General features: G+C 38.5%; 1 protein-coding gene across 3 annotated transcripts in view; it reads right to left on the reverse strand.

Annotated features, from left to right (window-relative positions):
• Nucleotides 1-3,929: 3,929 nt before the first annotated feature.
• Nucleotides 3,930-25,535, reverse strand: part of NUP50 (nucleoporin 50) — a 33,682-nt gene continuing 12,076 nt past the window's right edge. For all 3 annotated transcript variants that reach the window (XM_077825576.1, XM_077825562.1, XM_077825569.1), the window contains 6 exons: nt 23,949-24,032; nt 22,096-22,291; nt 13,740-14,405; nt 11,798-11,876; nt 9,630-9,748; nt 3,930-6,980 (listed from right to left, as the gene is read on the reverse strand). In XM_077825576.1, the coding sequence (XP_077681702.1) occupies nt 6,778-6,980; nt 9,630-9,748; nt 11,798-11,876; nt 13,740-14,405; nt 22,096-22,291; nt 23,949-24,032 (1,347 nt within the window). In that variant the 3' untranslated portion in view covers nt 3,930-6,777. The remainder of the gene's footprint in view (nt 6,981-9,629; nt 9,749-11,797; nt 11,877-13,739; nt 14,406-22,095; nt 22,292-23,948; nt 24,033-25,535) is intronic.

Here is a 25,535-nt window from a genome sequence, read left to right on the forward strand (position 1 = left end):
TCTGGACAACCAAAAGAAGGGAGAGAAGAGGCACACTTGGCAAATATCTTTGCCTGCACTGTAATTCTTAACTATTCAGTATAAGGCTGCTGGAGGTGGAGTTGCAGTTTCTGGCTTTGCTAGTAAAAACTCCTGCTGAGATCTGGATGAGCACAGCTATAACTTCTGGTTTTCGTGAAGATGTTTCCATTTTCACTTGGTCTGGCTGTGCTCTAAAGATCAAATTCAACTTTGGTGCAAACAGAATCCCCTTGTAGTTGGTTGTTATCCCTACTTGCACCAGAGCAGAATCTGCCCTTTAAGCAGCTGTCACACACCCCCCTCCCCATCACCCCAGAAGTATTTGGCATTGCAGTCATAACCAAAAGCACACACAGTCAAACAAAGGATTGTTACATCTCCCGTTTGTTTATTCACATTTTCCATGGAATTTGTACATTTTCTCAGAATGTATTAGAAATAAAATGTAAAAAGTTACATGACAAATCTATTATTCAATAAAAGATCAGCTCCTATGGAAAAAGTTGAGCTTTTTGAGATCTATTTTGACAATAATAAGAGTGAATTCTTACATTACTCAATTCAGTAGCCTTTAATTACTAATTCATGCCATTTGAAGTTTTGTTTAATGCGAGATTTAAGTTTTTGCTTGCACATGTACCAGCCACAAAATTAAGCAAATGCAAATAAATAACTTAAGGCATCAGAAAAGTCTTGACATTTGAGAAGTCATGGTGCTGCAAAAGGAACTAAATCAGATATTCTTAACATTCATTACCTGTTATGTTTAATTACACATTCACTTTAAAGATACATACATCACTGTAGATTTAACTAGAATCTTGCTAGATTGCCATCAACCAGAGGGGAGTATGGGGCAAAAGCAGCCACTTGACCCACTTTTCTGCTTCAAAACAGAGAAGTTACACATACAGAACAAAAGATTGCAAAAGGAAGTTACAGGATTCACAACAAAGGGTTTTGTGAAAACAAGCAGTGGTTTTAACCTTGTTCTTTTGGGAAAAAAGTATATCCAGAAAGCCAGAGCTCCAAAATTAGAGCAACAACTCAAACCTGTGAAGATCTGGGGGCGGGGGAGTCTACAGCTGTAACAATGAAACCAATCATCTGTAACTCAGATTGGGAAGAATTCTCTCGCACAAATGCGCGATAGCTGGTACTTAATGTCACAACATTGAATCGAAGTAGTGTATGACTAGAAGGAATCTGAATAGGTCATCTAGCCCAGTTCCCTTTGCTCACAGCAGGAGTAAGTAATAACTAGTCCATTCCTGACAAGGGTATGTCTAACCTGTTCTTCAAAACCACCAATGACCGAGATGGCAGAACCTCCCAAAGCAATTTGCTCCAGTGCTTAACTACCCAACAGTTAGAAAGCTTTTCCTATGGTCTAACCTAAATCTCCCTTGTTCCAATGTATGCCCATTGCCTCTTATCCCAGCCTCAGAGGTTAATGAACAATTTTTCACCTTTCTCCTTATAACCACCTTTTATGCATTTGAAAACCTACATCCTTTTACTCAGTCTCCTTTTCGCCACAAACCCATTTTTTCTATCTTTCCTTGTAGGTCATATTTTCTAGCCCTTTAATAATTTTTGTTGCTCTGCAGTGGACTTTCTCCAGTTTTTCACATCTTTCCTGAAAACGTGGCACCCAGAACTGGCCACAATAGTCTAGTTGAGGCCTTATCAGCGGACAGTAGAGTGGAAGAATTGGTGTGTCTCGCTTACAACTCTGGTGCTGATAGATGGCAGAATGTTCACTTTTTTTGGCAACAATGTTACTCTGACTCATTCAGATTGTGATCTACTATAAACCTCAGATCCCTTCCTGCAATACTCCTTCCTAGTCATTTCCCATTTTGTACGTGTGTAACTGATTGTTCCTTCCTAAGTAGAATACTTTGCATTTGTTGTTCTTGAATTTTATCCTTTTTACTTCAAACAATTTCTCCAGTTTGTCCAGATCATTTTGAATTTTAATTCTATCCTCCAAAACACTTGCAACCCCTCTCAGCTTGGTATTGTCCACAAACTTTATAAGCACACTCTCTATGCCATTATCTAAATTGTGTGAAGATATTGAACAGAATCTGACCCAGGACTGATCCCTGCAGAGCCCCACTCGTTATGCCCTTCTAGCTTTAATGTGAACTTCTGATAACTACTCTCTGGAACAGTTTTCCATCCAGTTATGCACCCACCTTATAGTAGCTCCATGTAGGCTATATTTCCGTAGTTTGTGTATGAGGTCATGCAAGACTATCAGAAGCCTTACTAAAGTCAAGATATACCACATCTACTGCTTCCCCCATACCCACAAGGCTTGTTACCCTGTCAAAGCAGTTAGGTTTGTTTGACATGATTTGTTCTTGATAAATTCATGTTGACTATTACTTATGACCTTATCTCATAGGTGGTTGCAAACTGATTTGCTCCCTTATCTTTCTGTGTACTGAAGTGAAGCTGACTGGTCTGTAACTCCCCAGGTTGTCCTTATCCCCCTTTTTATAGATGGGCACTATATTTGCCCTCTTCCAGTCTTCTGGAATTTCTCCCATCTTCCATGAGATTTTGAAGATATTACTAATGGCTGAGATCTTCTCAGTCAGCTCCTTGAGTATTCTAGAATGTATTTCATCAGGCCCTGCTGACTTGAAGACATCTGACCTCTTCCTTCTGTTTTAGCCTCAGATCCTACCTCATTTTCACTGGCATTTGCTATGTTAGGTGTCAGATTGCGGCTAACCTTTTTGGTGAAAACAAAGGCATTTAACACTTCTCTTACCACATTTTCTGTTGTTGTCTTTCCCCTCTCATTGAGTAACAGGCCTACTCTGTCCTTGGTCTTCCTCTTGCTTCTAATGTCTTGTAGAATGTTTTCTTGTTACCCTTTATGTCTTTAGCTAGTTTAATCTCATTTTGTGCCTTGGGTTTTCTAATTTTGTCCCTACATGGCTTTTGGGTTTTCTTATGGTTATCCTTTGTAACTTGACTCAGTTTCCACTTTTTGTATGACACACTTGATTTCAGATCATTGATCTCTGGTTAAGTCAGGGTGGTCTCTTGCCATACTTCCTATCTTTCCTATGCAGTGGGATAATATGTACTTGTGCCCTTAATAATGGCAGTTTTTCAGAGAGAACTCTCGAACTGTTTTTCCTCTTAGACTTATTTCCCATGGCATCTTACTTACAAATTCCCTGAGTTTGCTTTCTTGAAATCCATTATCTTTATTTTGCTGTTTTCCCTCCTACCGTTCATGAAATGATAGTTCTTGATTCTAATGATCACTTTGACACAAGCTGCCTTCCACTTTGAAGTTCTCAACCAGTTCCTCCTTATGTCAAAAATCAAATCTAGAAGTCTCCCTCATTGCTTTCTCCACCTTCTGAAATAAAAAGTGTGTTTCCAGTGCAGTCCAACAATTTGTTGGATAATCTGTGCCCAGCTGTATTATTTTCCCAACAGACACTGGGGAAGTCCACCATCACCACCAAGTCCTGTGCTTTGGAATGTATATATATTATATAAAAAAAAGCCTTATCCACCTCTTCTTCCTGGTTAGGAAGTCTATAGTAGACCCCTATCATGACATCACCCTTGTTTTTTTTTTAAAACCCCTTTTATCCTTACCCAGACATTTTCAACAAGTCTGTCTTCTATTTCCATCTCTACCTCAGTCCAAATGTATACATCTTTGATATACAAGGCAACAACCTCCTCCCTTTTCCTCCTACTTGTCCTTCCTGAGCAAGCTGTACCCTTCTATACTAATATTCCAGTCATATATTGTTCCACCAAGTCTGTGATGCTAAACTAAGTCAGAGTTGTGATTATTCACTAGTATTTCTAGTTCTTCCTGTTTATTCCCCATACTTCTTGAAAGAAGACAGCAATGCTCTATCTACAAGGCAAGATACAAAAATTTATTGAATTAGAATTCTAAACAAGACAGACACCCTGATACAAACTATATGATTAATGGTAATTTCCTAACTACTTTTACATTTGCTTTTAGTTTTTAGAGCTTAATTTCTAGTTAAATTTTCATGCAAACAAACAAAATCCCCAGGTTTTGTATTAAAATCTGTAGACTAATCCCAGAATCTACTTTTTAGGTTTCTCCTTCCAAAAGTGCCCTATGAACTACAAATAAATCAAACCATAGTGCCACAACATTCGTTTTTATAACTCGGAGCAAAATAATTTGTGCTGTACAATTGAACACTACACATAAAAAAAGTATATATTGAAGTTCTCCCCATCTCACAATTCAAATAACTGAAGTCAATATAAGATACACAGATCAATTTTACACCGGTCATATCTCTATCACTTTTCCCTGTTTAATTTTGTTTTAAAGTGTTAACAGCAAAGATCTGTTGTAATAAAAACTGTAGGATTATGAGCTTAAATGAAAAATACTGTTTTTAAGACATTTCATACATATACTTTTCCTTTTAAGGGAGACTTTACAGGGTAACCTAATGTAAAGATGTGAGTATACACTCACCTATTTCCATCTCTCCCATGTGTGTTTCCATACCATTTACTGATACCAATACATGCTCAGCTAAAGAATAAAGTATGCCACCTCCTTTACTCATTGTTTCCCAAACTATGATAGAAAATTTGTGTATTTGCCAGCTTGAGCATTGTGGGGTACAAAGTTTCCAGCATATTAGATTTTCATTAAGTAGCATCTGTCCCATCCTCTTTCCTGTCCTCAACACCACCCTCAAACATACAATCGTAATTTAAATAATGTTTTAAACAACTCTTGCAATCACAGATACAGCAGGATCATTCACTAGCCTCTTCTACTTTGCCTACCCAGCTTCAAGAGCAAGCCAAAATATGCATGTACAAAAGTCCCAGATTTCACTCATTTCAGAGGCAAATATTCAGGATGGCTGTGCAAGAAGCATGTGGAAAGTTAGTTACATTTGCCTCTCCTAATGAATTTCTGTCTATCTTGTTTATTGGTCCATATTGCAATTGATGGAAAGCACATTACTATACATCTTTGCACATGAGGAAGTAAACCAGTACCAAGCACAGTACCTCTAACAGTCTAATACACAATTGCTCTTAAAGTGTGAGGTGCTTAATGAGTGATCTGCTCATCACAAAAGGTTATTCCCCTCCATGTGCAGTGACTGGCAGCCTACAAAACAATTTCTTCACTGAAAATTTAAGACACTGTCTTCTAAAAACAAATGCAAAATTTCAGCCCTTATCCCTTTAACCTGAGCCTGTAAAACCTGTACACATTATGATTTTCATTCACAGAATTAACATGCAAACATTTAAGTTCTGATCTCCGAGCTATGTACCAGCATGAAGTTAGAAAAAATTGAGGAAACTAACCCCACGCACACGCGCACACACACACACACACAAACTTTAGTGACTAACTACAAAACCAAATGCAAAAAAAGGCACCAATTTACATTTAAAATGGGTATGTCTACACAGCATCCGAGCTTCCTTCCAGGTTAACTAAATACTTACTCACACGTTAAGATGAAAAGGAGGACTTGTGGCACCTTAGAGACTAACAAATTTATTCGAGCATAACATTTGTGAGCTACAGCTCACTTAAAGATGTTTCAGTAGTCCAAAAGATAGAACACTGCAGCCAACACTATTGCCATATTTGATGCCAGCAAGTACTATTCTGTTGCTTTATCACATCACAAAGACAAATATTTAATAGTATAGTACCAAGTTTACACACAGACTCTTGGCCACGTCAGGAGAAATTTACAACACAATTTTTATTTATTTTTTTTTAAACTTACTTTGATGCTCATGAGACACGCTTAGTAAATTTTAACAACAGACAGGGCATATATTTGCCTTGCCCAATTTCCCCCACCAAACTACTTCCGCTGTTGTCTCTCAACCATAACCTGGAGGGAGTAGGGAAGAATACTTCTACGAGAGAGATAGTATTGAAGACTCCTCCCTTGGCCTCTAGCTCTGTCTACAAGAATACCGATTATAGGGCCAGTCTGGTTGTGGGTTGATAGCTAATAGTCTTCCAGTTGTCTGTGGATACTATTGCACACCATTAACTGGCTGCAATAGTAAGCACAACAAAACTGAATTGTTTGCAGCAGAGCAACATTAAAGTCAACAGGAATAATGCAAGCAAATCATTTTGAGGAACCACAGATGCAGTCTCTGAATCCCAACAGTACATCAAATTTCTTACAAATTTAAAAACAATCTACAGAGGCATTGTTATTCAGATACATAATTATGCAGGTGACAGTTCGAAAGATTAGATCCCTTACCCGAAGCTAGCAGATACTGATTTTGTATTTAAAAAAAAAAAAGCTATTCAACCTAGAAACAATTTCAAGAGTTAAACAATTTAGCCTCCTCCCTTCTCAAAAAGGGAGGTTGCTGCACTTCACCTTAAAGCCTGTGAAGAACATGTGGTACAATATTTTGTACTTTGATTTCAGTCCATTTAGCAATCACTTTTAAATTAAATGTACAAATTTTATCCAAATATGGTTCATACACTAGACAGTCCAAAAAAGGAGGGAGGACAGATGGACACTTGGGTTCAGTTAAAGCTTTTATTAGCCATTTTAGCTTTTCCTCACAAACTTTTCAGAATTCCTGTAACAGTTCTTAGAATGTCAGAGTAGAGCATTAAGAAGTGTTCTAAGAAGTTAAAGAAAAAATGAGTAGCAGCAGTTTAGCAGTAATTTCTCAGGGCATTTGACTGCAATATGCTTAGGCCTCCTTTTTCTCCAGTAAAATTTTGTGCAATTCATCTGCATCCTCACTTGTTTTCACTCTTATTAACATAGTGACCGGGATAGTGGAATTCTTCTCATCAATTGGTGGATTGGGAACACAGACAATAAGAACGTTGTTTTTTCCTGTTCTTGTGCATGGCATTTTGGGCGGAACCAACACATTCAATAGTATGTTACCTGCATTTGTGAGAAAAGAACATAGTCCATTAAACAAATTTATTGGTATTGTAAAAAAATGTACATATTAGTAAGCTTACAGAGCAGGAATTTAAGCTTTAGTATGGAATGAGGGATACCCTCTCCCCCCCTCAAATTCCCTCTTCCCCCACCATTTATATTCCCAAGGGATTCTCCCACCAGTAAGGATTGTAGGTATGCTTTTACTTTAGGAATTCCCTGGGGAAGCAACAGCAAATTGGGATGGTCTGTTTCGTTCTGTTCATTCATTTGACAGAGTAGTGTGTGTAAGTGGCAAAGCTTGCCGATGTGATCTACTACAGCTGCTGGAGATGCTCTAGTGGAGAGGAGACAAAGGAATTTTGTTTCCCAAATAATATCTATTCCTCTGCTATTTCTAAAACAATGCTTCACTAGTGACGCAGAGGAAGATGAAATTCATGGGTACTTCATCAGATTCACTCTGCCACTGCCAGAAAGGCCTCAAGTGGAAGTACTGACCAACTGGCAGTATTAGACAAGTTTAGGTCCAAGGTTAGGCCTCTAGTCTTTTGCCAGTAGAGATGGGGGAGGGGTGTTTATCTTTGCTTTACAAAATACTTGGCTTACCAACAGAGTATCCATAAGGCTCTAGGGGCCTACTTCCCATCTCTTAGCCAGAGGTAAAATGTCAGTGACTTGTAGTTCATGGGAAGGAAAGAAATGTGAAACCCTCCCTCCAAAAAAAGTAAGAGAACAGCAAAAAAAAAGCTGAAGGAACAGTGTTAGGGTGACAGGTTTCAGAGTAGCAGATGTGTTAGTCTGTATTCGCAAAAAGAAAAGGAGGACTTGTGGCACCTTAGAGACTAACAAATTTATTTGAGCATAGCACAGGTGGGACTGTTTTTAGGAGGGTGAAGTGTCCCTATGACCAACTTAAACCTCAGCTAAATGAGGAAATGCAGTACACAAACCAAAATCTGAGTGTTCACATTATGTCTATATAAATGTAGCAACTACTATTCCAAGACATCAAGCACAGTCCTTAAGCAGTAGAAAAAAACTGCACTAAACATACAGGAGCTGTTAATATAGGACTGGATATGTTGTAGTAGAATATAATTTTTTATGGTTACCACTGTTCATTCATACAACCTATGCTGGAAATAGGGTATCATTCAGTTATAAACAACAGGCATAAGTTAACATTAAACTACTAAGTGATTTAAAAAAAAAATCACATTCAAAGTTAGTGCTGTATTAGAGCAATTTCAAATTTAAAGTCAGCAATATGCATAAACAAAAGAACAATTTTCATAAACCTAGGAAATAATTTACAAAACTGTAGTAGTACTGGGGGGAGAGGGGAAATTCAGTCTTCCATTGTACCATAACAATTACATCTTAGAGGTTTTCATGCACCAGAGCTCAGCAGCACCCTACACGCACGGAATTTCTAGTGTGAAATCTAATTCAGATCTATCCATACCCAATAACAAGCCCATTCCCCAACCCAGATGCAAAAGTCCGGATTTCTACCTCTTCCTAGTGCCCTAGTATTCACAATTTATATCAAAATCACTGAGACAGTTACGGCAATTTCCTGGCATATCCCTGGAAAACCCTATTGAATTAAATTTATGTATCTTTGGGGTCCATTGTATTAAATTAATGATTTATATATTGTGGTAGTCCAAGATTGTAGGTAACCTCTCTGGGGGGGAGAACATGATGTGAACCCTGGAAAGTGATATGAACTTCAAAGGACTGTTATGTTTTTAAGTATTGAACAATATACCAGACAGGAATGGATTTTTTGACAGTGTCAAGTGGTTTGCCTGGGAAATCTCTAGGGGGAGCTGAATGCAAATTCCCCACCTTCAGTTATGCAAAAACCCAGCCTTTTGAAGCTATGCCCTGAGGATAGGACCATTATCTGCTGATTAGCTGTTCCCAGGGTCTCAAGATCAAAGACCCAAGCTGTATAACGGACAAACTAATCCATTCATTGGTGTGCTAGTTCTGAGCTAAGGCTGTTACAGACTTATAACCACACAAAACCCCCCTCATAAGGTCTGAAGGACTGCCTCCTAGCAGAAACCCTGTTGCAGTTGGGAGGTAATCTCTGGTAAAAGTGTATTAGTATGCATGTATTTTTTTAATTATTTTTAACGTTTTCTCTGTAATGCTTTCACCTTAAGAATAAATGTGCTTGTTTATAAGGGGCTATGTAGTTACTTCAAAAATTGGCAATTACTGCTATTCCTAGCCTTCAAAGCAGAAGCAAAATGCAGATGTTGGCTTGTTTAGGTAATCTGTCTTGCTGGGAATATCACTGTGTAGGCAGGGAGAACTGTGCAGCCAGTCAGGAGGAAGACACATGCAGGTCTCTACCTAAGTGGTGACGGCTGAGGAGCTGGAAGCCTAGGATGGGTGCATTTAGTGGACCATGAGGGGGAAAGCGGGTGCAGTTGCTCTGAACTGTGACAATCATACACTAAAAAATGCATACACTTGTGTGCTCAATATGTGTAAGTACTCAAATAAGAGATACTATCAGTTAGTTACAGTGAAAGCACTGGATCCTTTAGAAAAGAAGAGTACCAATGTAGATTTCACTATAGAGCATTATCAGGATCAGCAAGACAGACTCAGAAGAAAGTTACATACCTAAATTGGTGTCTGCTCGCACCAACAGTTGAGTTTTTTCATTTCCTGCAGGTTTTAAATGCAGTGTTCCTACACCCTTTTCTTTAAATTCATTATCTTTTTTGTAGAACAGTTTGCACCTATAAAATAAGTCAGACAGTATGTGCACATATATAAACAAATTTAAAAAATCTCCCCGATAATACAGAATGGAGGATTTGATCTACAGTTAAAGTCCTTTAAATAATTTAAACCGGATAATTCGAGAATAGAGAAAAACAAAACAAAAAAACCCTCCACACATGTCCAGTCTCCCAGATCACAACAAAATGCAGTAAGAACCTAAATAATGTAACTACCCGGATGATAGATCCCATAGCATGGGTTAGCTGTCTGTATTAATGTTGTTTCAGGAAGAAAATGTGTCATTTAGGCTTTAAGTATAAATTGTTGACTATCAACTACATTTGAAATATGCTCAAAAAAGGTGTGACATTTTGACTATTATAACAAAGGACAAAGTATTTTAAGTTAAAACTTTATGGAAAATAAGGCTATGGAAAATTTGAATAGTTTCGGAAGTTTTATGAAGATACTGGGCTTGTCTATGCTTACCAGGGGATCGAGGAGCGGCGATTGATGCATTGGGGGTTGATTTAGCGGGTCTAGTGAAGACCCACTAAATCAACCGCATATCACTCTCCTGTCGACTCCTGTACTCCACCAGAAAGAGAAGAGTAGGGGGAGTCAATGGGACAATGTCTCCCATAGACGTCGCCTAGTGTGGACCCCGCAATAAGTAGATCTAAGCTACGTCTATTTGAGTTACGCTATCCACATTAGCGCCAATTGCGTAGCTTAGATCAAATTTTCCCTGTAGTGTAGACAAGGCCACTGAAAATTTGGCAAGAAAGAGCTACCTAAGTCCCATTCAGTAAACATCTGTGATAGTTGATCTCATTCTTCTCAACAAAATAAAATCAAATATGCAAGAGACTAGTTTCAAACAAGAACACCAATTTATGATATGTGAAGTGCAAGCCAAATGACCATATGTTATATAAAATAAAGACCTGAGACAAGCAGTTAAATAATACAAATTTTAATACATAAAACCCTTGGCCATTATTTGAAACGCTAATTTTACCTCAAAACTGGGGGAAAACAGCCAGCATTACACACTATAGGGTTGCAAGTTAAAGCATAAAAATAGATTTTAGTAGGACCATAAAGCAAAAGGCTCAAAAATGGGAGAGCTTAACTTGAAAATATTAATGGTTAAAGTCAAAACCCCAGAGTTTGCAATATACTAAATTAAAATGTAGAAACTGTTATCCTAAAACAAGATCTTTTGTACTTTGTAAACCTTGCTTCAAAATATTTAAATTTAAAGCCCCAATCCTGCGAAGATTTAATATGGTACATACTTCACTCACATGAATAGTTCCTTTTATGTCAATGGGACGACACACGTGCTTAAAGTTAAGCATTACGTAAGCATTTGGAGCATCGGGCACTAAAACTGTATTTTAATGAAACTTCTTTTAATAGGCTTAAAGTCTGAATTCGAACCAAATTTGGTTCCATGTTAACCACGAAAAGTTATTTAGACTTCAAATACCTTAAATATTTATTATTTCATATACAGACCAAAATTTTTAAAAGCAAGAGTAACTTTAGACTCCTATGCCCAGTCTCCTCTGGGAGGGATTGTCAAAAGGACCTAAGTGACTTAGGAGAACAAGTCTCAGACTTCAAATTGCAAAACCTAATGGAAGAGTACAGCTGGTCAAAGTATTTCAGCTTTCTTGAGCTGTGGAAATGCAATATATCAGAACACAGCGTTGGTTGCAAATAGAGCACAAACTTTTGCTCATCAATTTTGTTTGAATAGCTGTTCTCACAGTAAGGATGTTAATGAGACCCTAGACATTCCACATAGATGAGCTCAGATGAAACTTCACAGGAAAAAAAGGTAAATTCTGAAGTTCTAACAATTAAACTAAAAAAAGGGACGAAAACATCAATTTCAGCAATTCAGGACTGTAGAATAGGAAGAATGTACAGAACTTGCAACATGTAAATAAAAACCAACAATTTCAATTTTAAAAAAAATTATTTTTTTTTTTTAAAAAAAAGTCATTATTTGTATCCACTATGACTTGTAAACATTAAAAATGACCACTCACTTCTTTGAGTAGAAGGCATCATCTTCCTTTACCTCATTAACAACTGCTTTTGGGGGCTCCTCCTCTTCTTCTTCTCCTCCTTAAACAAAGGAATGGTTTAATACAACCCAAAACAACGTTGTGCAGGTACCACTTAAAAAAATATTGTTTTCCTTGCACTGTATTATTGATAATACACAAACATACATATTTAGAGTGCACATATACAGTCCCGAGATTGTCAAATTATTTTAAATTGATTTGTGTCTTGGAGGTAAGGCAACTATAAGAAACCTTCTGTGGGTCAGTAAGTCTAGTGTTTTCATAGCTACACCAGCTAAATGTAATTACGATAATTCTGATCTGCATATTCATTTTTGGAAATTTGAATAGCACCTACTTAATAATAAGGTTGGTTAAAAAATTTTTTTTGGTTGAGAGGTTTAGTTAGAAAGTAAAGAGATATTCATGAGTAGTTTTTCCCCAATAAAACAAGTTATATGGAGGACTTGAAAAGTATTCTAGGGGTAGGTCTAGGGGGGAAGGAGAGCTACACCAATGATATCAAGAGACAACAGATTAAAAATGGGTATGAGTTCAGACTCTTTCCACCTCCCCACACTTGCTAGGAATTCTACCAGGATCCCGTGCCAGCCTCTGCTGCTACTCACAACTTTCTAAGCAGCAGCAGAAGGAAACTGACAAGATCTTTTGTAGTTTTACTGATCCCTAAATACTTAGGGACAGCAGCTGTGAAACTGACCAGAATTTTATTAGTTTCATTCTGCAGCTGCTTGACAAAGCTACTGGGTGCTGCTGTGGGGCTGAAACTGCTTGAAGACTTTAATGTACCACTGTGTAGTTGGTTCACATTCAGAAAGACCAGAAACTCAGTTTTGTTCAAAAGTTTACATTCCACAGAAACTGAAGTTTTAGGGCCTTTCCCCACCACACCTACAAGGGAAGCTACCTCCCACTCCTCTCTAGTGAGTTATTCCCCTGCCCCCCCACCCCAAGTCCTAGATTATGTAACTTTTATATAAGCATAGACTGAAATGGTGTGTACAAGCAAATAGTATTCCACCTCCTATATTAAACCTCAAAAGATAGACATGGTGGACAGGGTTTACAACGGAAACATTTATAAATATTTTCACAGTACTAATCACTAGTCATTTTGTTCCAGAATAAGTAAGGTATAGGGAACCAAGAGTACTCCAATTACCAACTTCACACATAAAACACTTTTGCATAACAGTTTAATCAGTATTTGACAGTGCTATTTAAAATTCAGCACTGTTATAAAAATGACGCTATGGACCACACTACGTTTGTGTGCCATTACTACTTATTATGTGGAGCAGTGTTTAAAACAGATAAAAGGGCTCCTTCCTTTAAGAATGGTTGGGGTGGGGTGGTTTACAGCCCCTTTAATTAGATATGCAGTTTCCAGTACAGTTAAAGTTACATTTGGTTTAATTTGAGCTAGAGATTACAATGTAATTAAATTTCATCAGTGATTAGACTTATATTGCAGGGAGAAATGTGCACTTTTTGGTATATACTAATCTGACATTAGAATAAGTCAGAGGGTCTGGATTATAAATTTGATTGAAGTTCTGGATGAACACGAGTAAGATTTTAATCATAACATTTCAATAGTTGTGTAGGCAAATATATTGCTTATGTAATACTGAAAAGATGCTATTAAAATGTATAAATCCACCTAAAATTTACAATTTCTTACAGTCATGACAGCAAGCCTGAGAAATTCAAGATTAGAGGTAAAGTTCTGCAATTGTTCAGTATTGAAAATATAAGAGCAAAAAGGTGAATAAACCTATACAAGCCCTTGTTAAACTTAATAGCTCACTACGAAGAAGCCTTGGAATATTAAGTTACATACCAACATTCAAAGCCTATCATTAGCTAAAGTTCAATTTATCAAAAAATCAGTATTTACCTTTATCCTCACTACTTCCACTTTCTGTCTGAGCTTCCAACACCCTGGTGGAAAGCGTGGAGACAGACTTTCCCTGGTTTGCATCTTTTCCAAATACACCCGAATTCCCAGGGGACAATGAAAAATTAGTTAATGTGCCAGAACCAAGGGAACCCAAAACAGAACTATCAACATTCTTGCCAAAATTAAATGAGACATTTGATGCAGCTCCTAATGGTGATTCCCTGTTCTTTTCCGATGCAGATTCAGTTTTCTTGTCTGATTCATCCTCAGTTTTGTTGCTGTTAAACAAAAACGTTGATCCTTGCTGAAGTTTCGAAGTCCCAAATGTAGGAACAGACTGAGTTCCAGTTGTTTTGTTACTTTCATTTTCAGAGCCACTATCACTACTGCTTCCATGATGTTGTTCAATGCTTGCTAAATATTTCTCATAGTCTCTAAATATGGGCGTCAGATCACAGAGGGGATTTGTGTTTACATGCTTTACTATCCAGTCACGCACAGAACAGTTTAGAGCTGCTAACTGTTTGTGATAAACACTAGAGCTGCACATTTTACTTTGACTATAACCAGAGGATGAGGATTGTTGACTGCCACCATTAGCTTTTGTGCCTGAAGCCTTTTTCTCAACCAATGTGGTGGTGGGACCATTTGATGTCACGGATCCTATTGAAAAAAGTAAGAGTCATTTAAAGAAAAAAAAGGTAATCTGGAAGATACTTACTTTCTTCAAAGTTTATATATCAAATCATCTACATTCTTGCTCAACTAGCCCGCTCTGTAAGCTCAATTTAATTTGTATCATCACAGTATTTAAGAGCTAAGGGAAAACAAAAGGTGGAGCAGTACAAGTAAATAGACAATGTTTTAAAACAGGCCCAGTGTGTTTGCAGTCTGGAGTTTCAAAATTGTATGGCTAGTGATTAAAGGTAAGAGGCAAAAATTCCAAAAAAACAATAGTACAATTAATAAGGCTAAACAAAGTATAATATTACCAAAAAAAAACCCACCAAAAAAAAACCCCAAGCGAAGTGTAGAAAAGTACTAAGGGAAGATTCTAGGTATAGGTTAGTTTTCAGTCACTTATCTGCTGCATGCAACGTGATTAGCTAATAAAAACAAAAAGACCCAAGCTATTACAAGTTTAAGGATGCACATTTAAAATCAGGAAATGCAGAAGTTACATACACAGCAATATTTACTTGGCTATCTTGCACAACTGCATATTTCACAATGTTATACATACAGTAGTTATATTCATCTTCACACACAGGATCTGAATCTGTTCTCATTGAAGTCAAAAGATCTGTCACTCACTTCAATGAGCCAGATCAGTCCCTTAAATCAGAAAGGTAGGGATATAAAATACTGATACATTCAGTACAGGCAACTTAACTTTGCTTTTGAACAACTTTAGCTTTTATATTTTTTCTCTTCACGAGAATCTTTCTAATTGCCTGTTTTATAGCTTTAATATTGAAAAGGTTTTCAACTGAACTTTCCCACCTTTTACTGCTATTTGCCACAAAAATTTTCAGCAAAGCTTGTAACAGGGCAATAATAATATTATTACAGGGTAATAATTATACCTTTACAACAGAAAGCTATTTGTAAAGTTAAAAAAATCTAGAATTTACAATCTTTTAGAACGTGACAAAAACAAATACTGCAGTGATAAAACAAATTTTATTAGATAATCTTTGAGTGTTTCATTAAAGTAAATTTAACAAATTGTCCTATGCCACTTGTTTTAGAGCAACCAGAGTGTAGTAAATCATATCTTTGTCTTGTTTGAGCAGGAATTTAGAGGGACTCCATAGTGATCTCATGATGGGATTAATTTTTGCTTAAAACATGCCAAATGAGCACGTTCAGAAAGTTTGTTTTTTTAATTGATCATATCTCTAAATAAAGGCATTTATCAGGGCAGACTAAGTCCATGCTAAATTTCAAGCATTCATCATTTCTAGTCTGTGACTTAGGTTAAAGTTATTTTAACAAAAGCATTTCATTCTTCTGTATCTAACACAAGGGATTAGGGGAAAATAAAAAGGTTACTATCCTTCTGTAACTGTTCTTCAAGATGTGTTACATATGTCCATTCCACGCTTAGTGTGTGCACACCCTGCGCACAGTCACAGGACATTTTCCCCTGAGTGGCACCTGTTGGGGCAGGTCAAGAGCCCTCGGCTGTCATACACCACTGTCGCCCAGCTGCTCCAAAGCCCCCTCTGTTCCTTTTTGCCTGACAACTCCAATGCAGCGGGGTAGGAGGGCAGGCTGGGAAATGGATATATGCAACACATCTTCAAGAACAGTTACAGCATGTTAGTAAGCATTTTTTTTTTTAGTTACTGCACATGAGCGTTCCACTCTGACTCAAGCTGTAAAGTAGGAGGGGGGACTGGAGCTGATGTACACACACACTAGAATACAACTTGTCCAAATTTAGCATAGTCTCTAGAGTGCTGAGTGATGGCATAATGGGATGCGAAGGTGTGCACCGAAGACCAGACTGCTGTTCTACCACTGTCCTGGATAGGGATTTGCATGAAAAATGACACTGAGGCCTCTTGCAAACTTGTAGAATATGCAGTTATTTTGCTCAGTGGAGAAATGCCAGCCAGATCAGAACATACATGAATACTGGAAGCTCTCCACGATAAAATTCTTTGTGAAGAGACTGGGAGACCTTTCATCCTGACTGCAGTAGCCATGAATAGTTGGGCTGACTAACGGAACTATTTAGTCCTGTCTAGAACACGACAGCTCTTCTAACGGCTAGGGCCGATTTGCCTGGTACTGAAGTTAGGCTTGCTTAAAGGTAATTTGCAAGGATTGCCTCTGGAGCAGTGTTCCCTCTGATTTTTCCCACACATGTGCAGAAAGAATTTAGTTATGTACACCAATATGGAGGTGATGTGTGACAACCTCTATATTGGTGCACGTAAAATTCATGCGGTGGGGGTGGGGCTGAGGGGTTTGGAGTGTGGGAGGGGACTCAGCGCAGGGGTAGAGGGTTGGGGAACGGGGGGTGATGACTCTGGCTGGGTGCACGCAGGCTCTGAGGTGGGGCTGGGAATGAGGGATTTGGGGTGCAGGAGGAGCGAGGGCTCCAGCTGAGGGGAGGGGTTTGGGATGCAGGCTGCCCTGGGACTATGGCAGGGAGAGAGAGAGAGGACTCCCTCCAGCTCTCTCTCCCCGCAGCAGCTCCAGGGCTGGGCTGGGGCGCCTCTTCTCCGTCCTCTGCAGGTCCAGGGGGGCTGGGGCCAGGGGACGGTCACCTCTTCCCCCCTGCCCAGCAGGTCCAGGGTGGGGGGGAGGCAAGAGAAGAGAGAACAGGACTGGACAGCAGTTTGTTCAGTCTCTCTCTGTTGCATGGTGCATATACCATTCTGAGCCATGATTGAAGGCAATGCATGTGGAATCTTGTGTGACTTATTACAAAGGTGCCTGCCACCATGTACCCCAGTAGTTGTAGGCAATTTCTGGCTGAGGTCTGCGGGCTGGCCTGGATTGTGTTGATTTAAGACAGTTAAGGTGTTGAACCTTTGTAGTGGGAGAAAGGCTTCTATGAATTCTAGATGTTGTACTGAGTTAGAGTTGATTTTTGAACATTCAATTTTTAGTTCCAGCTGCATGAATATATTATAGTATTTTGAATGGCTGATAGGGCATCAAAGGATCATGTCTGGAGTAGGCACTGGCAGTCATCTACATATGGATATCACAATTCCTAGTTTGCAAAGACGTGCTGCTACAACAGACAGGTTCTTTAAGAACATCCTGGGTGCAGATGATAGGCTGAATGGAAGTACCTTGTAGTGAAAATGGTCTTGACCAAAGAGGAATCTCCGAAACCTACTGTGGGATGGCTGGATCATGATATTTAAATAAGCATCTAGTAGGTCGAGGGCCGAGAACCAGTCTCCCTGGTCCAGAGATGGAATTATTGCTGCTAATGTAACCATACTGAATCGTTGTGTCTTTACATATCTGTTGAGTGATCTCAGACCCAGAATGAGTCTCCATTCTCTGTTCTTTTTTGGGACCAGGTAGTATTTGAATCGAAACCCTTCCCTCTGTGCTGACTGGGAACTGGTTCTACAGCACTGAGATTTAGGAGAGGGTTTATTTCCTGACTTAACAGTTGCTCATAAGAAGGATCCCTGAAGGAGGGCGGAGAGGTAGGTAGGTAAGTAAGGAGGATGGAATTAACCATTGGAGAGGATTTCTAGGACCCACTTGTCTGATATCTTTTCCCAATTTTGTCAAAAACCAAGAAAAACCCAAAACAACCAAGAACAAAAACTAGGTGGTGTCCAAAAGGATGTAGATTAGAGTTTTGCAACAATTGATCATGGGGGGTGGGGTGGTAGCTTGGGCCCTTGACCTATGCCTCAAAACTAATGTTTCAACATCGATGGTTGTGAAGTTGAGGTTTGGGCAGTTGTCAGTCTTGGTTTCTGCAGCAGTTGTCTCTTCCACTGGGGGTTTCTAGTGTCTCTGGGGTGCAGGGAACTGAGCAGGCTAGGATCTTTGTGATGTCTGAGATTTACTGTATTTCCTTTTCTGTACAGGTGTATAGATCCCCAGAGAACACAAAGTGGCTCTGGAATCTTTTAGTGTGTGGAGAGATTCATCTGTTTTTCCACAAAGAGTTTGAATCCTTTAAATGGAAGGTCCTCCACAGTCATTTTGGACCTCTCTTGGGAGGCTAGAAAGGTGAAGCCACAAAGCTCTCCTCATTACCACTGCTGTAGATATGGAGCTGGCAGCCATCTCAGCCACATCTAATGGGGTCTATAATGATGATCTTGCTAGAAGCTGATGCTCAGCAATAATGGCTTGGTATGGCTCTCTCTGATCGTTTGGGAGATATTCAGTAGACACACTGAGTTTCAAATAATTGATATGATTGCTAATTATCAGGCCCTTGTGGTGAAATACAATCCTAAATTGTAGGGTTGCTGATGAGTACAATTTCCTGCCAGATAAGTCCAGTCTTTCCAGTCCTTGTCATTTGGTGTTGATTTAGTGTGGTGCCATGTGCCATGTTCATTTACAGCATCTACCACAAGAGAATTTGAGTGTGGGTGGGAAAATAGAGTCCATATCTTTAGAGGGGACATAATATTTTTTTTAAATCGGCCCTTTTACATGTAGGCAGTATTGTGGCTGGTGTTTGCCAGATGGTTTTGGCTGGGTCTAGTAGGGCCTTGTTGATAGGAAGGGCAATATCAGCTAATGACTCCTTCCCTTTTTGAGGGAGATCTGAAGCGAGTCCACTACCCTCTTGGTGAGTTCCTGAAAATGTCTGACATAGTCTACCATGGTTAGTGGTGGAGGTATAATGGCTTCACCTGGAGAGGATGAGGAGATGTTTGTTGCTGGAGGAATCTCCTTGTCCAGTCTGCTTCCTGGTCCTCAAAAGTTCCTGTTCCAAAAAAAGATCTGGGGGTCTAGAAAGGGAAGCTGAGGAAGATTGTCTCACATCAGGATAGAGGAAAACTCTCAAGATCCTAGAGAACTGGTATCTATAGGTTGCCCATGGGACCCAGTACAGTCACTGGGGTGGTGAGAAGTGGATAGGCCTTATCTGTCATATTGATACTGTGGCTCTGTGACCCTTTCTAGGTGACTGGTCTCTTGACGTTACGCTGGGGACCTTTGCACTGAGCCTGAATATATATCAGTCATCCTCCTCTTCTTCACTAGATAGAGGTGGAGCAGACAAGGAGGCTGATGGTGAGTGTCTTAGTACCGAGGGGAATTCAGGGGATAAAGATGTAATCGGTACTCCAGTGACGCCAGTACCAACTAATGGGGATTCAGGTGTTTCTGAAACCAATAGGTCTTTGGAGAAATGGAATTCCTGTGATACCGTGGTAGCAATCAGTACCATTAAAGTCTGCCGAGAGGGGACCATCGTTGTCAATAGAATCAACAGTACCTGTAGTCTTCTGTGGTTTGATGAGTGGCTAGAAGAAGGTGCTCTAGTCTTTTGGTACTGAGGCTCTCCTTGACTCCAGCAGTGACATTTTAGAGGAGCTAGTGTGCTCCCTACCACTCCTATCCTCTGACGGTATGGACGTCCCTGTGCCCTTCAGATCTTTAGGCTTACTGGCAGTTCCAGCACCTGAGGAGCCTATAGCTTCATGGGTATCCAGTCACAGTTTGGTCGATACCAAGGTGGACGATTTTGTCAGGGATCTTTTTTTCCTGGTCAACTCTTTAGTCTGGGGACTTGAAGCTCTCTTTTTTGAGGTTTTCTGAGAATCACCAGATTTCCTCTTTGAAGCCACCTGAGTGTGATGTCGTGAGGGCACCGATGGGTGCGTTGGGAACTGTTGTTCTGCGGCGGTCCAAGGGAACTTTCCATCATGAGGAATCTGAGTTTCAGTTGACTGTTTTTTCTTGCCCTGGATTTTAATTTCAGGCAGAAAGTACACTTCTGTGGTACCTGACGCTCTCTGAGGCAGTGAACGCAGTGTGAATGGCTGTTACTGACAGGAATAGCTTCTGTGCAGGACAGAGTGTGTTTAAACCCAAAGGAACCGACCATGCCTCTTTTCGGGTTTCGCTTCCCAAAGGGGAAGAGATGACAAAAATCAGTTATGGACAGGGAGACAACTTTTCAAAGCCCCATCCCCCCCAAAAAAATTTAAAGGAAAAAGGACAGTATTAATCTAACGTAAACTCTACTAGCTATAGTATATACTGGAAGTACAGTTCAGAAATAAATTCTGGACTCTGCTAATGCTTCATTTCAGGCCAAAAGTGGTTGAGAAGGAACTCCGGGTGGCTCACCCGTGCAGCGCTAGATAGCCTTGAGACAGAGCACACAACAGGGAGAGCACATATGCAGGCCAACTGGGCACTGCTATCTAAAATCTCCAATCTGAAGCACAGGAATGTGGATACACCTACAGTGGAGCACCCATATGAACACTACTCGAAGAAGAACCAATTTTTCAAAATGAAAAGTTCCATCTTCAAGCAGAGAACATGCAAAGAATTCAATCCTCAAATAAGATGTGCACGTTTCCAAAATATTGGAAAAATGCTGAAGCCACAAGACCTGTGTGCTGGAAAATATAATCTCAAAATAAACTGAACGAGTACCATAATGAAGAGCCTAGACTAGGATGAGTATTTTTGTTTATATACAATCTATATTAAATTATATTTATCTTATTTATAAAACATTCTCTTCCTGATCAATTCACTAGAGAGCATAAAATCATACAGCTTTGGGAATCAATTATCCTGCAGTCTTCAGCTAAGATGTCCATAGCTCCACCTAGAGCTTCTATGGAGCAAATAGCCAAAATTTGTTTTAGCTCTTCATTCAAGGAAAAATGTAAAGGATGACCCCACCACCACCAGAAGGAAATAAGACACAAGCATTATGAAAACCCAAAAGTTGTCAGTTTGACTCCAGAAAACTAAAGCCAAAAGTATTTTTATACAATATACAAAAGATAGGATTCAAATGTAACCCATTATCTTTAGTACCAAGTTTGCCTATAGGAAACTGCAGTATAGAAAACTGTTTCAGATTATTGTAGCTGATTTATGGATAGGTTTTCAATCGTTGTCACACGTTATTTTAGAAAACAATTATAGAATCAGGTGGCCAGAATCATGAATTAACATTACTTCGAAAAACACCATAATGGCTACATAAAAAAAATGGAAAATTCCCTTTGCTATGATGGGCAATCCATAACTATTTTAAAGTAACATTTCTCAATGTGCTCAGTTTGATTTTAAGTAGATAGCAATGTTTTATACATAACAAAATAAAAAACAGCATAGTTTGAAAGTCATTTAAATCTCTTCCCTTAAGATCTAAACACTATCTGATCCATCTTTCAATAATGAGTGTTGCAACTGAAGCAGTCACATCCGATGGGTTACTTTCACTGAATTTTATTCCTCTAAGTTGTGGAATTTAGGAAAAATGAGACACTCAAAATTAAAATGAAAATACTTTATCAGCAGGATTCATAAAACTTGGCATGCTATACCATGTTTCAGTCTTCCATTCCCATTCATTTTTTTCCAGAAAGCCTCTAACTTCTACCTAATCTACTCCCAAATATGAATTAGTTTCCAAATGTCACATTTGGAGATCAAACTGAGTATGTGACTTGCCCTTCCCACTTGTTTAAAGTCTTTGTAAGAAACCCAACAGAGAATAGAGTTTTTTGAAACTTACTTTTATTGTTACAATGAAAAACCGTCACTTAAAGTTTGGACCACCACTTTAGCTTAAACAAATAATAACTTTGGAATTTCATTTATAAATAAATGTTATTTTATTTACAAATAAAAGTATTCATCAACTTACCAAATGCAGGCTGTGCTTCAGGAGCAGTCTTTACACTAGTGAAAGAGGGAGTATTAGAAATACCACTGCTTCCATTCGACAGCCCTCCTAAAGGCTTCATTTCTGTACCATTACCAAATCCAGTGAAGCCACCACCTCCTTTTCCACAAGGTAAAACAAAACCTTTAAACCCTTTAAAAGCTCCTCCATTGTCAGACTGAAATGAAATAAAATAAATACAACCAGTTATATACACACCTCACCCACAAAAATGTTTTCATCTACTTAGTACTAATCAAGCACTACTGCAAAACAGTTCCAACAAAAAAAAAAAAAAATTGTGAATGGTACCGAATCCCTTAAAACAAAAACAAACACGTACTAGTGTTTGTCGTTTACAACATTTGACAAACAATCATTTTCTAACCACTCTATTTACAGAAATCAGACATCAATTTCCTTCCAGTTCATACATGCTTTGTTTTCAACAAATATTTAGAATTACTGTGCCTTGGCTCAGGCAACTGACAATATGAGTACAAAGGTACATAACTAAGCTTAGCAGAATTCTATTTTTTTAATTTCAACAGATCTGTTTTTTTAAAGCATTTTTAAAATCTATTTAAATTTTCACAGTTGTCGGAAATTGGGGGGAAAGGGAGGTCAGACAATTAATGACAGACGCTGATTCAAAAACTTAAAGCTCTATAACTATTAACACTAAAATTGCCAATATCATGTCAAAATATACAAAATAAATATCCTTAAATCAAATTGTTTTCAAGCAACTTTTCCTTACTTTGACTATCTGTAAATTTGGAGTATTATTGACAAATACTTTTGCATTGGTGCACACGTATGGTGAAAGACGTTTATTGACAGTTACCAATAAAAACCTAATCCTTCCAAGCCTATATATACACACCTCACCTTGGAGGATCAGGATACAACTAACTAAATCATCAGAATAGGAAGACAAATTTGAGAACAAAATCTGCAGGATTAGTAATGAATGAGTAGGAAAATGCCCTATTTTAAGAAGTACATGTTGTACAGTATGTGGAAGTCAGGCAGGAAGACATGATGTTAGTAATTAAACATTGTACTAGCATTGTTGATAAACACAATTTGATCTACTCCCACAGCAAGAATGTATCTTGCATTAAAAAACCATTAATAACCTGCTTTGCTGAACACATGGAAACCTAGAACTACATAATTTCAGATAAAAACATAGAAAAAATTTATTTCCCACACATATACCTTCTGCCTGTTTCCAGAAAAGGTCTCCAGAATTTTTTAACATCGGCAAAATTCAATGTTTTTCCCCCTAACCTCATCCTCATAAATGGCTGAAATTTCAGCCCAAATGGCTAAAAGTTTAATGACATTATAGCAACTGAAAATAGAGTATTTCAGGAAATGTCTGGTAACCTTAATAATAGGCAAGTTTATCAGCCCTCCTCTAACACTAAGTTATTAAAATCTCCAAAATGTTCCCATTGTTGGAAAACTGAAGCTATTCAAATGCTTGGTTTCTTTTGTCTTTAGAAATGCTAGTTAGTTGTCTATAGTGCAAATTCAAAATGTTTTAAAGAACTTTCATCCTTTTCTGACCATGGCATTTGTACTGTCTATATCCCATTCCACCCTTAACCATTGCTATGTGGACAGTTACTGAAAATATCTTCTGCAGCAAACATAGATTCCTGTATTTGAACAGTGTCCACTATAGTACCTTTTAAAAAAGCTTGCTATACAAGTTAAATTACAGGGGAAATGTACAATACATAATCATGAATAGAGCACAGGTGGCACATTTTTCAGTATTAAAGATTGAGAGTGTAACTATATTAGTCTTAAATGTTAGTTACCTCAAACCCAACATTTCGGCGCTTTGCTTTCTTAATAGCTCTGTTCTTCAGGACTTCTTCACTAGCCACTGAGAAAGTTCCCACCTGTAGGAAAAGTACAAACTGTGGAATGCCTGGTGAGGGTCTGAACATGCAGGGTCAAAATACCCTGGAAAGAAACCTACTAGTGGTATTAGTCTTCTGTGTACCAGCAGTTGTAAAAACATAAGAATGGCCATACTGGGTCAGACCAATGGTCCATCTAGCCCAGTATCGTGTCTTCTAACAGTAGCAAATGCCATGTATTTTAGAGGGGAAAAAACAGAACAGGCAATCATTGAATACTTGTTTCCTGTTGTTCACTCCCAGCTTCAGTAACAACTACCACTCCCAACAATAAGATACATTGCCAAACTCCCAGAGGTCAAAGCTTCACAAACGAGAAGTGGAGAATAAAATGATAAAGAAAAAGGAAAAGTGTGTTTTTAATAGTGGAAAAGGAACATTGATTTTATGAGCATTTATCTTATGAATGACTAGTAATATGAACAATTTTTCTGCTGTCCAAGTCATCTTTCTGCTGCCAAATGTGACTTCAATCCTTCAGCTGACATTCAAGCAATTGTACAGGTTTGAAGAGCCTGAGTGATTTGGTAGCAAAGAGATGCAGTTCCCTAAAATAGAGAAATACATCTCAGAAAGAAAAGAATCAGGCATGCTGTTTTACATTTGTCATCACTCATTATGTACCATATCACTGAACAATTAACTGACGTACCAGGCCTGCTGTAATTCTGAGATGTTCAATTTTATAAACTCCTCAATTCCCAAGTACTTCATAAAATAGAGATTCTACCATAAATAAAACTATTGTAAAATGATGCTATCTGATACAGTGCAGACCAATTTGGGGACAGTGCTTTAACACTTTTCCAGTATGAAGGGAAAGTAAGCTGAAAAAGCCAGATATGTTGTTTGACAGGACCAGGCTGTCAGATACTTGGGTGGTTAGCTGGAAGTTTGAAACTACCTTCACATCCATCTCTCTCATATCATTCATTTTACTTCCCTTCCTCACAAATCCAGTTTGATTTCATTTTTATTATGGCAAATGAATTACTTCAGAAATTCAGCTCTTTGAGAACAAAGGTTACACAATATTGATGCTGGAGAAGTTAATCCCAAATCATTAGCAACTGCCTGCACTACTACTCTTGTGACCTTCATTTTGGCCTTGGCCTCTTAGATATAGATTGTGCGGGCCGTAAGTCATCACCAATTTTCTGCAAGCTGTTGCATTTATAAGGCAAAACCTGACCATCACCACCACAGAATAAATGGAGGACTTTAATACAACTTGTTTCAAAAATGTATTGGTAACTTTAGATTTCCCTCATTTTCTATTGGCCTAAGTTTTCACATTTTGAGTACTGCATAAGCTAGTATAACTTCTTTACAAATGATGCAAAAGTGCAGGTCTTAACATATTCTGACACTATAAATACTGATTCTTGTATCTAGGTGGAATGTACTGTTTGACTGGTAGCTAACTGCTCCTACACTGTCAGTGAGGAACTAAGCAAAGTGTTTCAAGTTAAATAACAAGAA

The sequence above is a fragment of the Eretmochelys imbricata genome, chromosome 1 (assembly GCF_965152235.1).
Source record: "Eretmochelys imbricata isolate rEreImb1 chromosome 1, rEreImb1.hap1, whole genome shotgun sequence".
Taxonomy (NCBI): Eukaryota; Metazoa; Chordata; order Testudines; family Cheloniidae; genus Eretmochelys; species Eretmochelys imbricata.